General features: G+C 49.7%; 1 protein-coding gene across 1 annotated transcript in view; it reads left to right on the top strand.

Moving 5' to 3' along the window:
- The window catches only part of LOC130480890 (immunoglobulin superfamily DCC subclass member 3-like), a 30,152-nt gene extending 16,211 nt beyond the window's left edge, over positions 1-13,941 (top strand). Inside the window, 8 exon segments of the mRNA XM_056853512.1 lie at positions 2,393-2,558; positions 4,365-4,615; positions 4,725-4,889; positions 6,195-6,383; positions 8,512-8,616; positions 11,142-11,271; positions 13,003-13,150; positions 13,826-13,941. Of these exon segments, the coding sequence (XP_056709490.1) occupies positions 2,393-2,558; positions 4,365-4,615; positions 4,725-4,889; positions 6,195-6,383; positions 8,512-8,616; positions 11,142-11,271; positions 13,003-13,150; positions 13,826-13,918 (1,247 nt within the window). The 3' untranslated portion in view covers positions 13,919-13,941.
- The last annotated feature ends 3,999 nt before the right edge of the window (positions 13,942-17,940 follow it).

The raw sequence follows: 17,940 nt of genomic DNA, 5'->3' as shown, positions 1-17,940 counted from the left end.
GGTCCTGGAAACCCTACTCACAAGGTGTCTGTTGTGGGGAGAGAAAGGGAAGGCAATTGTAAGCTGGTTCGAGGTAGAGAAAATCAGGGTACAAAAACCAATTCTTCTTCTTTGCAGCAATGAAAGGAGAAGGAAGGGGGGTTCCCTGATTAGGCATGACCAGTTATGGTGCTTTCACACATGCTGAAAAATGCATTTCCAATGCACTTTGCAAGCGATTTTACTGCAAGAACCGGGAAATCCCGCTTGCAGATGATCGCTGAAGTGCACAGCGAGTGGATAGAAAGTGCATTACTCAGCATGTGCGAAAATGCCCCCCAAAGGCTCGGTATTCCCGTTTGATTCGCTTGAAGACACACGCTTGCCCACAATGGGACTCTCTTCCACCTCCAGGGGAGGAAAAAGGGTGCAAATTTCTGGGTTTGCACTTGGAGAAATTCCTCGCCGGGCACTGGGTGCGTTTTCTGGACAGGTGGGGGGAGGGGTGTATGTGCGAGACCCTTGCATATGCACTCCTTATTACCATTCCAGGGACCCCAGGCCATCTGGACGACAAAGCCATTTTCAAGTGTGGGCCCGTCTTCCCCCGCTCTGCCCCGTGGGGGAGGGCCCCCGCCTTTGTTCAGGGGCAACGCGGGGCGGGGGGAGCTGCTCATTTCCCAGCCCTTTGGCGAGCTAATGAGATGCACCCGTCTTTGAGAAGCTTACGGCTTCTTTTCTGGAGAGTGTCAGGCCTTTCAATGTGACATCTGGCTTACACGGTCTCTCCCACGCTGCGGCCAAGGGCGGGGGCTGCGGCGCAGCTGGGGGAACAGGCATGATCCCGGTCAATGCACCAGGACCTGACTCCTGTCCACTTTCCCCTCCCCTTTCCCAAATTTAAGGTATAACGAAGTGGTAGGTTTTGGCTAAAGCAACTTAAAGGATCTCTCTGGCTATTGATAGATGGTTCGGTCTTGGGTGGTTTAAAAGAACTAGAAACAGGGTCCATTTTTCGAACCTTAGAGCATAAGAACATAAGAAAAGCCCTGCTGGATCAGACCCAGGCCCATCAAGCCCAGCAGTCTGTTCACACAGTGGCCAACCAGGGGCCTCTGGGAAGCCCACAAACAAGACAGCTGCAGCAGCACCATACTGCCTGTGTTCCCCAGTACCTAATATCATAGGCATGCTCCTCTGATGCTAGCGAAAACAGGTATGCATCAGGACTAGTATCCATTTTGACTAGTAGCCATGGATAGCCCTCTCCTCCATGAACATGTCCACTCCCCTCTTAAAGCCTTCCAAGTTGGCAGCCACCACCACATCCTGGGGCAGGGAGTTCCACAATTCAACTATGTGTTGTGTGAAGAAATACTTCTTTTTGTCTGTTTTGAATCTCTCACCCTTCAGCTTCAGCAGAAGACCCCACATTCTGGTATTATGAGAGAGGGAGAAAAGCTCCTCCCTGTCCTCTCTCTCCATATCACACATAATTTTATAGACCTCTATCATGTCTCCCCTTAACCACCTTCTTTCCAAGCTAAACAGCCCTAAGTGTTTTAACCGCTCCTCGTAGGGCAGTTGCTCTTGTCCCATGATCATTTTGGTTGCTCAATCTTTCACATTCATCCGCCTCTGCATGGGCCAATTTCATGATTTTATGGGACAACTAAGAGATCTTCCATGGGCCCCTTTAACAAAGGGAAGGGAAGGAAGAGGAGCACACTCACTCCTAGTGAATCTTCCGCCCTAGTGATTCAGGGCAAACCTTTAAAAATATCACAGGAGCAAAAGTCTAATAGCACCTTAAAGACGAACAAAATTTCTGGCAGGGTATGAGCTTTTGTGAGCCACAGCTCACTTCTTCACTTCTGAAGTTCTGAAGAAGTGACCTGTGACTCACGAAAGCTGACACCCTGCCAGAAATTTTGTCAGTCTTTAAGGTGCAACTGGACACTGGCTCTTTTTTACTGCTATTGACAGACTAACATGACTACCCATCATGATCTATCTCCGAGGCTAAGAGAGTCACTCTCACTGGCCCAATATCGCTCAGTGGGGCCCATTGCTGAGTGGTAATTTGAACCCCAGTCTCCCATGTTTAACACTCAAACAGGCTTCCTCGGGAGGTGGTGAGCTCTCCTTCCAGGGAGGTTTTTAAGCAGAGGCTAGAAGGCCATCTATCAGCAATGCTGATTCTATGACCTTAGGCAGATGATGAGAGGGAGGGCATCTTGGCCATCTTCTGGGCATGGAGTAGGGGGTCACTGGGGGTGTGGGTGGGGATGTAGCTGTGAATTACCTGCACTGTGCAGGAGGTTGGACTAGATGACCTTGGTGGTCCCTTCCAGCTCTATGATTCTATGGTACTGGTGTGGCAACTGTGCACTTCTCTCCGTTTCTTCCGTAGCTCCGCCAGAGTTTGTGCAGTGGCCCCAATCCGTCTCCAAGCCCCCCGGCAGCAGCGCCATCTTCACCTGTGTGGCACAAGGCGTGCCAGAGCCCCACCTCATCTGGCTGAAGAATGGCAAAGTCCTGGCGCCCGGCGAGAACATCAAACTCACCCACAACAACAGGTGAGACCCGGATGACGACTGCATGGCACGCTTTTAAACCGATCTTTACTGTACAGGAGTCATCTTCAGGGTCTCCCAATCAGGGCAACCTAGGGTTGCCAGGTCCCTCTTCGCCACTAGCGGGAGGTTTTGGGGGCGGAGCCTGAGGAGGACGGGGATTGGGGAGGGACTTCAATGCCATAGAGTCCAATTGCTAAAGCGGCCATTTTCTCCTGGTGAGCTGATCTCTATCGGCTGGAGATCAGTTGTTGTAGCAGGAGATCACCACTCACCAGTCACCACCTGGACGTATTATGATCTACATATTATGCAGATATTCATACAAAATGATCTCATTAATTGCTGCGTTATCTACCAGTTAGTGAGCAATGAAGACGATTAAGGGTTTGAAGCAACTTTCCTATGAGGAAAGGCTTAAGAGCTTTCCATTTGGAAAAGAGACAACTAAGGGGGGCGCGATAGAGGTTTATAAAATTATGCACGGGGTGGAGAGTTAATAAAGGTCGTTTATGCACGGGAGTTTTACCTGAGGTTCGTTACTCACTGGACCCACACTTTCCTGTCGGGAGTCTATGCACCAGCAGTCTCCAAGCTCAAATCCAGCCCCTGCCCCTTTAAATACTGCTTTGTAATTGGCTTACTTTGTAGAGCTTACTGTGAGAGAAAATCCCCTCCCCAAAACCCAAGTGCTGCATAAAAAAGCATTTTAAGAACAAAAAAACAAAAAACAGAGCAATCTGAAAAGGGGTGGGTGATGAAATCCAAGCCTCGGTTTTAAAATGCTTTTCTTCTGCTCAGAAAGAGCTCTGAGGAAGCAGGAAGCATTTGAATCCCCGCCTCTTTACATGCTGCTTTGTAATTGGCTATGAAAGAAACCAAGCTTGTGTGTCCCGCGCTTTGCCTTATGCATGGGGATTTCACCCGGGCTGAGCTCGGGGAGAGGGTAGAATTGGGTTGACAAAGGAACAGGAAGTCCTGGGATTTGTGAGGGCTGGCAGTGAGGTCATCTCTAATGAAGGGAAAACTCATGCATAACTCCAAGGAACAGCCCAGACAGACCAGGGATAAACGTGAGTGAAAGTACCCATGCATAAACAACCCAAGAGAACTTTTTCTCCCTCTCTCAAAATACTAGAACTCAAGGGTATCCAATGAACAGTAGATTCAGGACAGACAAAAGGAAATGCTTTTTCACTCAATGAGTGATTAAAATGTGGACTTCACTGCCAGAGGATGTAGTGATGGCTGCAGGCATAGGTGGCTTTAAAACGGGATTAGACCGATTCATGGAGGAGGGGGTCTGTCAGCGGCTACTAGCCACAGTGACATAAGGGAACCTCCATGTTCAGAAGCAGTCAACCTCTAAATATTAGTGCTAAGAGAATACATTGGGGAAGGCCGTGGCCTCTATGCCCTGTTGGTGGCCATCCAGGGTAACTAGTTGACCACTGTGTGAGACGGGATGCTGGACTAGATGGACCACCGGTCTGATCCAGCAGGGCTCTTCTGATGTTCTTATGAAGGCCTCGGCCTCTGTGCCCTGATGTTGGACCTCCAGAGGAACTGGTTGGCCACTGTGTGAGACGGGATGCTGGACTAGATGGACCACCGGTCTGATCCAGCAGGGCTCTTCTGATGTTCTAATGATGGCCTCGGCCTCTGTGCCCTGTTCTTGGACCTCCAGAGGAACTGGTTGGCCACTGTGTGAGACGGGATGCTGGACTAGATTGAAAACCGGTCTGATCCAGCGGGGCTCTTCTTCCCATCCCCCTGCTCTGAAATCCTCTCCTCTTCCCATCTCTGCAGCACACTGATGATCCAGCGGATCACCTCAGCAGACGAGGCCATCTACCAATGCATCGCTGAGAACAGCGCTGGTACCAACCAGGCCAGCGCCCGCCTGGCTGTGGCCCTTTCCAAGGAACTGCCCAGCTCCCCGGAAGGGGTCCAGGCGACGGCCCTCTCCACCACCTCCATCCAGGTGTCCTGGCTGGAGCCCCCCATGGAGGTCACCGAGGCCATCATAGGATACGTGCTTCACATCCGCAAGGCAGGAGGTGAGTTGGGATGCGGGCTCCTCTCCCTTCCACAACCTGTCCCCCGCATGCCCCCCTCCAGTACCCCCCCATCACACTTTAACCCAAAGCGCTGTGCTTAATGCTGCAGAGTCTGACAGCCGGGAGCTGCAGGAGGCCGTCAGCAAAACCACTTTCCAGCACGTCTTCACCAACCTGGAACCCTCCACGACTTACTCCATCTACCTGAAGGCTTATTCGCCGCTGGGCGCCAGTCAGGATTCCCAGCCCATCTTGGCCACCACCCTGGGCAGCAGTGAGTGATTCCCTCCTCTCCCGTGCTCTCCCTTGCTGCATGAGGCCAAGACAAATTCCAGGCTGGCCATAATTAGACAACGCATAGTTAAACTGTGGAACTCCCTGCCACAGGATGTGGTGATGGCTGCCAACTTGGAAGGCTTTAAGAAGGAAGTGGACATGTTCATGGAGGAGAGGGCTATCCATAGCTACTAGTCAAAATGGATACTACTCAGCGACAGACCATCTTGGGGTGGTGGTGGATAGCTCAATGAAGACGTCAACCCAGTGTGAAAAAGGCAAATTCCATGCTGGCCATAATTAGACAAGGAATAGAGAATAAAACTGCTGCTATTGTACTGCCCTTGTACAAATCTGTGGTGAGACCACACTTGGAATACGGTGTACAGTTCTGGTCACACATAAAAAAAAAATTGCAGAGCTTGAGAAGGTGCAGAAAAGAGCAGCCAAAATGATTAGGGGACTAGAGCAACTGCCCTATGAGGAGCAGTTAAAAGCGCTTAGGGCTGTATAGCTTGGAAAGAAGGCAGTTAAGGGGAGACATGATAGAGGTCTATAAAATTATGCATGGTGTGGAGAGAGTGGACAGGGACCTCTCTCATAATACCTCCATCTTCAGCTTGGCATCTTGGCAGTCTTCTGGGCATGGAGTAGGGGTCACCGAGGGTGTGAGGGGGGAGGTAGTTGTGAATTTCCTGCATTGTGCAGGGGTTTGGACTAGATGACCCTGGTGGTCCCTTTCAACTCTATGATTTTAACTTATCATTAAAGGGTAAGGCTGCTTAGCAGATTTGATCCCTGCACCTCTTTCTGTAGAAATTCAGGCCATGACTATACACTCAGTAGGATGAAGAAATGGTGTCCCGAATCAGACTGTATGGCTTCAGACTGCAGTTGGGGTGTGGGCCTTTTTTTTAATGCTCGTGTTGAAAAATTTTTCCTACAAGCAGAAAGCTAGCTCATCTGGGGTAAAGGCTGGCACCTGATGTGCTAATTTTCCTGATGTGCTATTTTTCTGCATGCATAAAGTGTTTCCCCCCCCCTGGTGGGTGAACATGCAACAGCATGATACTGCCACTTGGAATGTGAAGCGGTACAGTCCTTTCTACCATTGCAGGGCTCTACCGCCTCGTTCCACTGTCTTTGTACATCCAGCCCCTCTAACCACTATGGTTAAAGCATACGTGGTCTGCTTGCAGGGCTGATGAAAGGGCCCTCTGATACCCAGCAACAGTGCAGAGGGTGATACTGGGTCCCATCTCCTTTTCTGACTCTGCCCCCTTTCCTGTCTCCATCTGCTTAGTCCCTGCAACGTTGGGCTTTTTCACCAAGATCCTCAACACCAGCTCTGTCCACGTCTTCTGGGAGCTACCCGCCAGGCCAGGCAGCATTGAAGGCTTTAAGCTATATTTGCGGAAGCTGCCGAATGCCCACTATGAAGGCCCCCAGATCTTGCCTGGCACCGCCAACTCTTTCACGTACAACGACCTGGGTGAGTCATCCACTGCGGCGTCTCGGCCTAAGGCAGAGCCAGGAGTTCCTTTCCTGGCCCCCTCAAGTCGTCCAGGTAGCGCATTGCCAAGGTTACCCTATCCCACCGCTGCCACCAGTTCTGCATATTCCCCCCCAAGCCATGAAAGCATTCCAACACCCTTCTTGGGTGTTGTTTCCATTGGGCAAAAGAGAACCAGAAACTTACTCTGTTTTTCAGGGTATAAGCTTTTGAGAGTCAAAGCTCCCTTCGTCTCAAAAGCTTATACTCTGAAAATCTTGTTGGACTCTAAGGTACTACTGGGCTTGAGTCTAGCTGTTCTCCTGCATACCAACATGGCTACCCTCTGAAATTATTCTGTATTTGTAATTTCTGCTTTATTTTCAAAGAAGATGCCAGCTGAGCACAGGTGGAAGCATTCCTGCAGGGTAGCAGGTCGGTCACCCCACATTAGATGCTCTGAAAGGGACACCTGATCCCCAGGAACTCCATGTTCCTTGACTTTCCACTCCCACAGTTGTGGCATTGAAGTCCCTCCCCAAACCCCGCCCTCCTCAGGCTCCACCCCAAAAACCTCCTGCCAGTGGTGAAGAGGGACCTGGCAACCCTAACATGTGGTGTCCATGCTTTCCCCCGATTCCAGCGGCCTAACTCTGCTCTCCATCCACAGCAGAGGGTTTAGTCCGCTAGGGTTACCAACCTAAAGCAGGGGACTGGAAGTAGGATTGCCAGCCTCCAGGTGGGACCTGGAGTTCTCCCTGAAATACACATATCTCCAGGCCAATTTCTCTGGAGAAATGGCAGCTTCAGAGGGTGCACTCTATGGCATGGCATCCCCACTGAGATCTCTCCCCTCCCCAAATTCCACCCTCCCAAGGCACCCCCCCCAAATTTCCAGGAATTTCCTAGCCAGAGTTGGCTATCCTACCTTGAGTTCTCCCAGAATTACGGTTGACTTCAGACATCTGTTCCCTTGGAGGAAATGATGTACCATTGGTGTGTCCTGCTATGTTTCCTCCCTTCCCCAAATCTCCAGGAATTCCCCAGCTAGAGATGGCAACCCAATGAATAGGGTTGCCAACTCCGGGTTGTGAATACCTGGAGATTTGGGGGGTGGAGCCTGAGGAGGGTGGGGTTTGGGGAGGGGAGGGACTTCAATGCCATAGAGTCCAATTGCCAAAGCGGCCATTTTCTCCAGGGGAACTGATCTCTGCCGCCTGGAGATCAGTTGTAATAGCGGGAGATCTCCAGCCACCACCTAGAGGTTGGCAACCCTACCTATGAACATTCCCCCATTCTCATGTTCCTCACGGGTGGGGGCTCCAAAGCCCAAGTGCTTTCCACGGACAGCCTGGCACAGAAGCACTAAGAGAGCTTTCCCAGTTTTTTTTCCATTGCCATCATAAGACGTCTCTGGAGATCCTCTGGGCTTGCAGTGGCTATTTCCCAGAAGCCCTGCGATGCTGCCCCCTAGTGCCTGCTGCCAGAAACACAAACTACACTCTAGTCATTTATGTATGGGTACTTTCACTCACATTTGCCCCCCGTCTGTCTCGGTTGTTCCTTGGAGTTATACATGAGTTTTCTGTCCATTAGAGATGACCTCGCTGCCAGCCCTCACAAATCCCAGGGCCTCCCATTCCTCTGTTAACCCGATTCTTCCCTCGCCCCTGAGATCAGCCCTGGTGAAATCCTTGTGCGTAAGGCAAAGTGCGGGACTGCAAGCTTGGTTTCTCTCACTGCCAATTACAAAATAAGGTGTAAAGATGTGGGGATTCAAATGCTTCCTGCTTCCTTTGACCTCTTCCTGAGCAGGCTTTTTAAAACCAAGGGTTGGATTTCTCCCCCCTCCTTTCAGATTGCTCAGATTGTTTTTTGTTCTTAAAATGCTTTTTTATGCAACAATTGGGTTTTTTGGGGGGGATTTTCTCTCACAGTAAGCTCTACAAAGTAAGCCAATTACAAAGCAGTATTTAAAGGGGCGGGGACTTGATTTGAACTTGGAGACTGCTGGTGCATCGATTCCCATCAGGAAAGAGTGGGACCAGCGGGCAATGAACCTCAGGTAAAACTCCCGTGCATAAACGACATCTGTGTCCTCTTCTCCCCCTCCCCACAACCACCACAGAGCCATCCGCCATGTACGAGATCAAACTCCAGGCCTTCAATGGGAACGGCAATGGGAACAGCAGCGTGCGGTTCGTGTCGCTCAAGGAGAACTCTGAGAGGCTTGGTAAGAACTGGGCAGAAGGTCCTACGCAAGACACAGGGGTGAGATTCGCAGCCGCGAGATCTAGCCACCCCCCTGGGTTCCACAGGGGATGAGACAAATCCACGGAGGAAGAGAGGGGTCTCAGTAGCTCAGAAATGGTCTACGTACAGATTCCAGATGCTGGGAACAAGCGGCGGAGAGTGCAGTTGCCTTCCTCCCTGGGCCGGAGGGCTTCCCAGAGACATCTAGCTGTCCTCCGCTGGAAACAGGGTGCTGGTCTTGGCAGCCCTACAGCCCGATGGTCAATAAACAAGAAAAAGTGGAGGGGGGTGAACCTGAAAAACCAAAAGCTGGGTACCCAAGGTTGGGTGGAGAAAGGTAAAGTGATATTATAGAGAAATATATTTATTTTAAGGCATTTATATCAAGGTTAAAAATGATAAAACAAAGCATGGTTGCAACTGATAAGGTTGATAAACATGAACCACGCACCATACGCGTTTCAGCCAACAGGCCTTCATCAGTGGTCAGATAAAAACCTATAATATATGCACACACAAACAATGTATCCCAATACATTGTTTGTATGTGCATTAACAGGTTGATATTAGCATGCACACTCTGTATGGGAGACTAATATAGCCCAGAGTAGAACAACTTGCAGGTATTTCATCTAGAAGAAGAAAAGTTGGTTTTTACATGTCGAATTTCTCTACCACTTAAGGGAGACTCAAACCGGCTTACAATCACCTTCCCTTCCCCTCCCCACAACAGACACCCTGTGAGGTAGGTGAGGATGACAGAGCTGTGACTAGTCCAAGGTCACCCAGCTGGCTTTGAGTGTAGGAGTGGAGAAACAAATCCAATTCACCAGATTAGCCTCCGCCGCTCATGTGGAGGAGAGGGGAATCAAACATGGTTCTCCAGATCAGAGTCCACTGCTCCAAACCACCGCTCTTAACCACTACACCACACTGGCTAGAGTGCTTTCAAATCTAGAGGGCTTTCAAATTTGAAATTTGTTATACACCCTACATACATACCTGGGCTTTTATACTTTTGTTAATATATTGTGATACATTGTTTGTGCGTGCAGCGCATAGGTTTTTACCTGACCGCTGATGAAGGCCTGTTGGCCGAAACACGTATGGTGTGTGGTTTATGTTTATCAACCTTATCAGTTGCAATTGTGCATTGCTTTATAATTCTTAGTGTTTTTAACCTTGATATAAGCGCCTTAAAATAAATATATTTCTCTGTAACATCTAGGGTTGCCAGCCTCCAGGTAGTGGGGAGAAAAACGGCACCTCTGTACTTGTACCAAAAGGTTTAGAAAAACAGTACAGGAAACTGTATATACACAAAGTGCAAATATTTATAAGCTACTGAGGTGAAACATAGACCATATACGTGACATATATACAACACAATTATATACAATATGTACAGTTCACACAAAAAATGTAGAGAAATTTCCAAAGGTCTCAGCTGAGTACCACAAATATATAGAGGAAGTTCCAAAGGTCTCAATTGAGTACCAAATGAATGCTAATATTGTAATCCTTGTGTAAAGTTCATATAGAGCCACAATCATCGATGGATACGGCCGTTTCAGATCCACAGCAGTGGAAATCTTTCTTCAGTCCTTAATACAAAAGTGCTGTTACATAGTCATCATTCCTTCCCACACAGGGTAAGTATGAGCAATCAGAAGTCAGTAAAGTACATCACATAGTGCAGCTATGATGTACTTTACTGACTTCTGATTGCTCATACTTACCCTGTGTGGGAAGGAATGATGACTATGTAACAGCACTTTTGTATTAAGGACTGAAGAAAGATTTCCACTGCTGTGGATCTGAAACGGCCGTATCCATCGATGATTGTGGCTCTATATGAACTTTACACAAGGATTACAATATTAGCATTCATTTGGTACTCAGTTGAGACCTTTGGAACTTCCTCTATATATTTGTGGTACTCAGCTGAGACCTTTGGAAATTTCTCTACATTTTTTGTGTGAACTGTACATATTGTATATAATTGTGTTGTATATATGTCACGTATATGGTCTATGTTTCACCTCAGTAGCTTATAAATATTTGCACTTTGTGTATATACAGTTTCCTGTACTGTTTTTCTAAGCCTCCAGGTAGTAGCTGGAGATCTCCTGCTATTACAATTTATCTCCAACCGACAGAGATCGGTTCACCTGGAGAAAACGGCCGCTTTGGCAATTGGCCCCTATGGCATTGAAGTCCCTCCCCTCCCCAAACCCCGCCCTCCTTAGGCTCTGCCCCAGAAACCTCCTGCTGGTGGCAGAGGGACCTGGCAATCATTTTACCCAGCCCTACAGCCCAATCCAGCAGGGCTGGCGTATATAGCCTTGTTCTAGCATCCCCTCCCCTTCCCCACCACTAACTTCCCAGAAACGCCGGCCTCTCCTTACCTTGTTTCTCCTCAAGGGGGGGCAGTCTCCTTGGTCCCCCCCTCCCTTGGTGGCCTCTCCAACCCCGTGACTTCCCCTTTCTTTCTTTGCCCTACAGATGCCAACCCGGTGTGCCAGTGCGGGCAGGACGGGGACAGCTCCCTCGCCGGCATCGTGGTTGGCGTCCACATTGGCATGGCGTGCATTATATTTTGCGTTCTCTTCCTCATGTTCGGCTACCGCAAGAGGTGAGGGCCTGGGAACCCCGCAGGTTCAGCCTGACATCTCTGGGATGCAAGCCCCCTCCTCCCCTCAGTACCCCAGAAACCTTAGGGGTATCTTGCCTTAAGCATGAACTACACATGAAGCTGCCTTATACTGAATCAGACCCTTGGTCCATCAAAGTCAGTATTGTCTACTCAGACCGGTAGTGGCTCTCCAGGGTCTCAGGCAGGGGTCTTGCACATCACCTACCTGCCTGGCCCCTTTAACTGGAGATGCTGGGGATTGAGCCTGGGACCTTCTGCATGCCAAGCAGATGCTCTACCACTGAGCCACAGCCCCCCCCCCCATGGCTCTCCAGGGTCTCAGGCAGGGGTCTTTCACATCACCTACTTGCCTGATCCCTTTAACTGGAGATGCCAGGGATTGAACATGGGACCTTCTGTATGCCAAGCAGATGCTCTGCAAACTGAGCCACAGCCCCTCCCACAGCCTTCTGGTCTTCCCAGTTACCACACTACGTTTGCTGCCCACACCAAGCAGGAAAATGTCTCCTTTGCTTTCGGTACCTATTCCTTGAATTTGCAGAATGCCAGTCCCCGCTTCCCCCCCCCCCCGGGGGCCTGCTTTTTCTTTCACAAGATTCCATGCAATAATTCCAGGGATTTTGTTTTCCCTTTTTGGGCTAGGGTTACTTCTGTGATCTCTTCTCTCACTCCCTGTGTCTCAGGAAATGGTTGCATTTCCTTGAATTCCTGGCAGACCCTCTATCACAAACCAAGAGGGTGCTTGTAGCAGCAATTCTCAGCTTTTTTGAAGGAGATGGTGGAAAGTGCCGTCAAGTCGCAGTTGACTTATGGCAACCGGATAGGATTTCCAAGGCAAGAGATGAATAGAGGTGGTTGGCCATCGTCTGCCTCTGTGTAATGGCCCTGCTCTTCCCTGGTGGTCTCCCATCCAAGTACTAACCAGGGCCAACCCTGCTTAGCTTCTGAGATCCAACGAGATTGGGCTAGTGGGTGAGAGAATGGTGCACTGGCGGAGGGGGGGGGGGCTGCTGTAGCAGGATCCCCCAGAAGTCCTTGGCCCTGGCAGCTGTCTGACCTTGCAGTATGTTAACGATGGCCCTGTATGGTGTGACTGAGAAACAGGGTGCATTTCCCAGCCGCTTCTCACGGCATGCCAAGGCAAACCCAAATTGGCCTTCGGACCTCCCAGGGCCTCTTCTCCCAGCCCCCCCTCTTCCCCCTCCCTCGAATGCTTGTGACACACCCATACAAGATTCGTAACACACTTTTATAGAATCATAGAGTTGGAAGGGACCTCCAGGGTCACCTAATCCAACCCCCTGCACAATGCAGGGAATTCACAACTACCTCCCCCCACACCCCCAGTGACCCCCTACTCCACGTCCAGAAGACGTGGGGAGGGAACCCTCCAGGATCCCTGGCCAATCTAGCCTGGAGGAAAATTGCTTCCTGGCCCCAAACTGGTGATCAGCATTACCCTGGGCATGTAAGAAAGGGCCACGAGAGCCAAACAATGACTCGGTCCTTCCTGCCATCCCTCCCGACCCACAATTTGAGAACCACAGAGGAACAGAATGGCAGTCGAGGTGGGTATTGGGCTAGCTTAGTTAAAAAACAAGTCTAATACCTGACAATCTCAAGATGTCACTAAAAAGGATGTAGGAAGGGGCGGTCCTTGTGATCAGCCCCTCCCGTGCTCACCTCAACCCTGATTTGCTTTCCCTACAGCCTCTTCTGTAAGAAAGGAACCCAAGAGAGTTGGACCGTCCCCCAGGGAACAGAGCTGGTTCAGACCACCGCCAGGGAGCCTCCCCATGCCCAACGGAAGCCGGAGGGCAGGGCAAAACCTTCTGAGATGGTGGAACTCGTTACTCAGGTGAGGAGGTGGGAGGAGCAGGGTCTACACACCTAGAGCTTTTCCCTGTTCTCATTTTCCTCGCTTGTAACTTCCTGTTTCTTTGGGGAGGGTGTGTAGTTCTGCACATTTTTTGCTCCCTCTAGTGGTCAATTGGATATCAAACTGCTTTAAGTCCAGCGTATCTCCCTACAGTTTTATACTGCAGGTTTTTATGCTGGACTTAAAGCTGTTTGTTATCGAATTGACCACTAGAGGGAGCAAAACGTGCGGAACTGAACACCTTCTCCCCCACTCACCCCAAAAGAAACAGGAACATACAAGCGAGGAAAATGAGAATGGGGAAAAGCCCCTATGCTGAATCTGTCAGTTGTATTTTTTGGGAAAGTGGCAGAATCTGATTGCATCAAGATTTTAAAACATTTCCAAAACCATTCCTTCTGCCACAATCTCCAGTTTGGGCTTAGAAATGTTGTGAAGACTAGGTATTTGCCCGTTTCCTAAAGGCCTTAACTTTTAGGGGGGCTGTTGAAAAGGGGTGACGCTGGCATACGGGCCCTGGTTTGTGGGGCTTATAGGGAAAGGGCCTGAATCAGCTTGACGCGGGGGGCCTCAGGGCCCAGAAAGAGGACCTTGAGATGGAGATTGCCTGTTTGTAGCCGGTAAAGTTGACCTCGCTTTCCTTCTTCCCCACAGAACCCCCCATCCTCAGACGGACTCCCTACCCACAACACCCCCTGTTTCGAAGTGACGGTTGAACGTTGTCCTCCTTCCCAGCCCAGCGGTTAAGCCAATGCAGGTGGGGGCGGGGACGGGAGAGGCCTGACACGGAGCGCGGTGCCAGCTCCTCAGAAGTTCGGCCTCCCCATACCCCATCACCCACCCGCCCCATCCGGGACACCAACCGTAAACCTCCAAAGAATCTACCTCACCTCTGCTGGACCGCCTGTGTTCAGCTCTGCTGCCACCCTGACCAACCCCCCCACCCCAATTCTCTTGGATATCTATTTTTGATACAAATACCAAAACTACCTCAACTGCCAGCCTCTCTGGCCACCAAATAACCCCCTCCCCCCACTCGGGGGGCAACGCCAGAGGGGGAAAGGGGGAAGATTTTCTATCGACTGGAGGCTTCCAGAAGCTGAGGCAGCCATCTTGAGGAAGAGCCAACCCCTCTCCTTGGCTGCCTCAGACCAGAGGTGGGAGCTGACCCCAAATTTCACCGAAGCCAAACCCGCATTAAGGATTGGGGCTGGGGTGGGGGGAGGCTGAGACTCCAAAACTAGTTCCAGATGAGTAACACCTCCATGCAGGTGGGTGAGGACCGTCCCCTTTCCGACCCCTCCCCACCCACGGTGCCTGGGCGCTCGGCACCAGCATACCAAATATCGCCAAACCAAAAGCGGGAGCAGCAACGTAACCCCCTAAAGCGTCCCCCTGCCTCCTTCTCCTCCTCTGTCATGAGGAGCGTGGGGGGGCGTGTCCCTCAAAACCCTCCTGCTCCTTCCGGTTCTCTTGCTGCTTCCTACAGAGTCTTTTTTTGATATATATATTATATATATATGTATAACGTCTCTATCCAAATATTTTTTAAGATGATTCAAGGAATTGCTGTACTGCTTCCAAAGATGTAGAGCTTTAACCGTGCGGACACAGCCTTAGTCTTCAAGTTTTTGAGAGGGGGGAGGGCTGAACTAGGTCCCGGAGACCCACAAGAGGCGAGATGGGTCCTTTAAGAGGGGAAGAGGCTCTTCAGTCCTAAGGGGAAAGTATTTATTTAAGGGACTGAAAGGGCCCGCTCGCATATTGACTGGGAAACTCCCTCAACCCGACCCCCCCCATGGGAATATTTCCAAATCCATGGTTGGAGACCGGATATTTTGCTCCGGGAGGGGTCTGGTTCTGAGCCCCAATTTCTCCTGCCATCCCTTGGGATCTGAAGAGCCCACCTCTAACTTTGGGGCCGCCATAATGAGCTCTAAGTGACTCAAAATGGCAGGGGTTGTTCCTCCCAGTGTCGTCCTCGTCCTCCCTCTCTCTATCCTGTCTTCTTTTTTTCCCTTTCCTGACCTATTTCTCTTTCCTTCTTTCTTGAACACCTGAGCTGGCAAGATAGAACTGGGAGAGAAACTCAACCCCTGTACCTCGGGCAGGCCGCCTTCCAAGGCCACTTCGTAACAGACAGGGGTTAATTCCACCTCAGCCTCACAATCCACATTTGAACGGCAAGCTCCAATCCCATAAAGTGGTGATCCCATAGAGTGCAGATTAGAGTCCACCGCTCATGTGTAGGAGTGGGGAATCAAACCTGGTTCTCTGGATTAGAGTCCACTGTTAACTACCGCTGTTAACCACTACATCACGCTGGCTCTAATCTGGTGAACCAGGTTGGTCCCCCTGGTTTGGTGACTGACCCAGCCAGTGAAACAAACGTCGTAAGCAGTCATGTTGGTCCATGTAAAACTTTGTCCCGTCAGATGCAAAGCTATCTGCTGTTACCACTCCATATCCTGCCAATGCTTCCCCAGATTCTGACCGGCTGCATTCACAGTCAGATACTGCCAATCCATTCCACTAGTAGAGGCGTTTTCCTGTAGCAGAAGGCTTTTCCCCTGGTCTTATGTCCAGGAAAGGATTCTTCCGCCAGAGGGAAGCTAGCAGAATGGATATGCAGGATCCAACCCATTGCTTGCCAGGTTTTTGCTCTGGGCTTCACTGCCTCACCCATCCATTCTGGTTCCACCCTGGCCCCACTCAGAAAGGGGCAGGGTTTTTAAACAAAAATGCTTAGATAACAAGGTTGGAAGGTGGGGAAGTCAGCGCATTTGCCCTACGGAAATCGCCCACACCCTCTCTTGCCAGCTAGGCGTCTTTTCTCTTTCCACTTTTTTTTTATTGTCAGCCTCTTTTGGAAAAAAAAAAGAAAAGGAAAAAAAATGAAAAGCACGGCCCAGGCTATACAAGACCGTGCGTGAGCTCGCGTCACACCCTCCCTGAACGAGCATGATCTCTCTGTGCGCTTGCGGGAAAACCCGTCTGACCAAAACGTGCGTGTACGAAAAGAGAGGACCGTTAGGTAGACGCTGCCTGAAGCTTTGCTGTTCCCCTTTTTCCACCCTAGTATCTCTCTAGGAACTGTAACCAAAATACCCCAACCATCCCCTTTCTCTACCAAAATATTAAAAAACCCTAACTTTTTTTAATTTTAGTGCTTTAGACAAAATGTTTTTTCCTAGTTGACGAGAGTTGATCTTTCCCCTTTTGTTTAGAACGCGTCTCCCAAAGAGCGGAGATGCGCACAGTGGTTCTATGGTGGTGCCGGAGCCAGGAAATGGGCGGCGAGAAGAGAATTTTTATCCAGGGTGCAAATTCCGCCTGCGGATACTTCCTGTCCCCTAAACAGGGCTCAACCAAAATCCATTGTTACTGGTGTGGTTGGATTCTTTTTAAATAACCCAAAGCCTAACCAAAGCAACGTTCCAAACCAAGAGTTGTAGCTAACATTCAAAGATGCTCATCCAAAACCATTTCTGGCTGCGAGGATGCCAAAAATGCTTTCCGACTCACATACTTAACTGAATGGCTTTAAATAAATCACACTAGAAGCAATGCTATTAATAGGGTTGCCAGATTCTGGGTTGGGAAATACCTGGAGATTTTTGGGGTGGAGCCTAAGAAGGGCAGGGTTTGGGGAGGGGAAGGACTTCAACGCCATAGAGTCCAATTGCCAAAGTGGCCATTTCCTCCAGGTGAACTGATCTCTATCGGCTGGAGATCGGTTGTCATAGCCGGAGATCTCCAGCTACTACCTGGAGGTTGGCAACCCTAGCTATTAATGTCCCTTTGGCTCAGCCAGTGTTTCTCCCTTGCTTTCAAGGCTTCTACTGAGATCTGATATAATTATGCAGGTCTCACATGGTAGGCGGCCTCCCCTTTCCACAGCCAATTCTACTTTTGGCAAGTCACCCGTTGTAGCGGCAACACTCCTGATCGACCACAAAGTTCTCTTTCCTGCATGGACGAATCCTTCACCGGATTTGTCCTTCCTGCCAAAGATTCCCACTTTTCAGTCTGATGCCCAAACCACCGTTGCATGAAATCCCTGGAATACAAGCATCAAAAGATATCTCTCTTCCCGCTCACATCCAAGCCACCCCTAAAGAAAGCCCGTCTTCATACAACACGTAATTAACTTTTCGAAACTGCTACCGCAAGGTGAGCTACATTTGAGTCCAGTAGCACCTTAGAGACCAACGAGATTTTCAAGGTGTATGTGATCGAGAGTCAAATCAAATTTACTAATACAGTCAACTGACCAATCAGGTGCCAAGACATCAAAATTTCCAGACTCAATAGTATGGCACCGCAGAATCACAGACCGCCCATACAAATAAAGGTGTAAGATCAATAAAAACAACCCCTGATTAAAATTATCACCTTAAAATCGATAAAATTGTAAAATAGTCTAACGATCGTTCTCGAATGAAGTTCTGCGTATTTTAATAGCAACAGCGCAAAACTTGGCAGTTTGGAGCGTAAGCTGAGGGTCGTCTCCTAAAAAGAACTTCTTTGCCAAAAGCTCAACTGACTCTTCGGGGAATTTGCCAAGTAGGGGGGAAATAAGCTTCGTGGTAGAATGGGCAACATATCAGTGCATGTTCGATGGTTTCAATGTCCCCTGTTCCACACGGACAAAACCTCTCTGATCTAGGGCTCTTCTTATATGTCCCTTCTAAAATAGCCGATGGTAGGACCTGGCAAGGGTAAAAGCCTTCCTACAATGTGTTTGGGAGTCAAAACTCCCTTTGTCA

Source organism: Euleptes europaea, chromosome 7 (genome assembly GCF_029931775.1).
Source record: "Euleptes europaea isolate rEulEur1 chromosome 7, rEulEur1.hap1, whole genome shotgun sequence".
Taxonomy (NCBI): domain Eukaryota; kingdom Metazoa; phylum Chordata; class Lepidosauria; order Squamata; family Sphaerodactylidae; genus Euleptes; species Euleptes europaea.
This window is presented reverse-complemented; position numbering and strand designations above follow the sequence as displayed.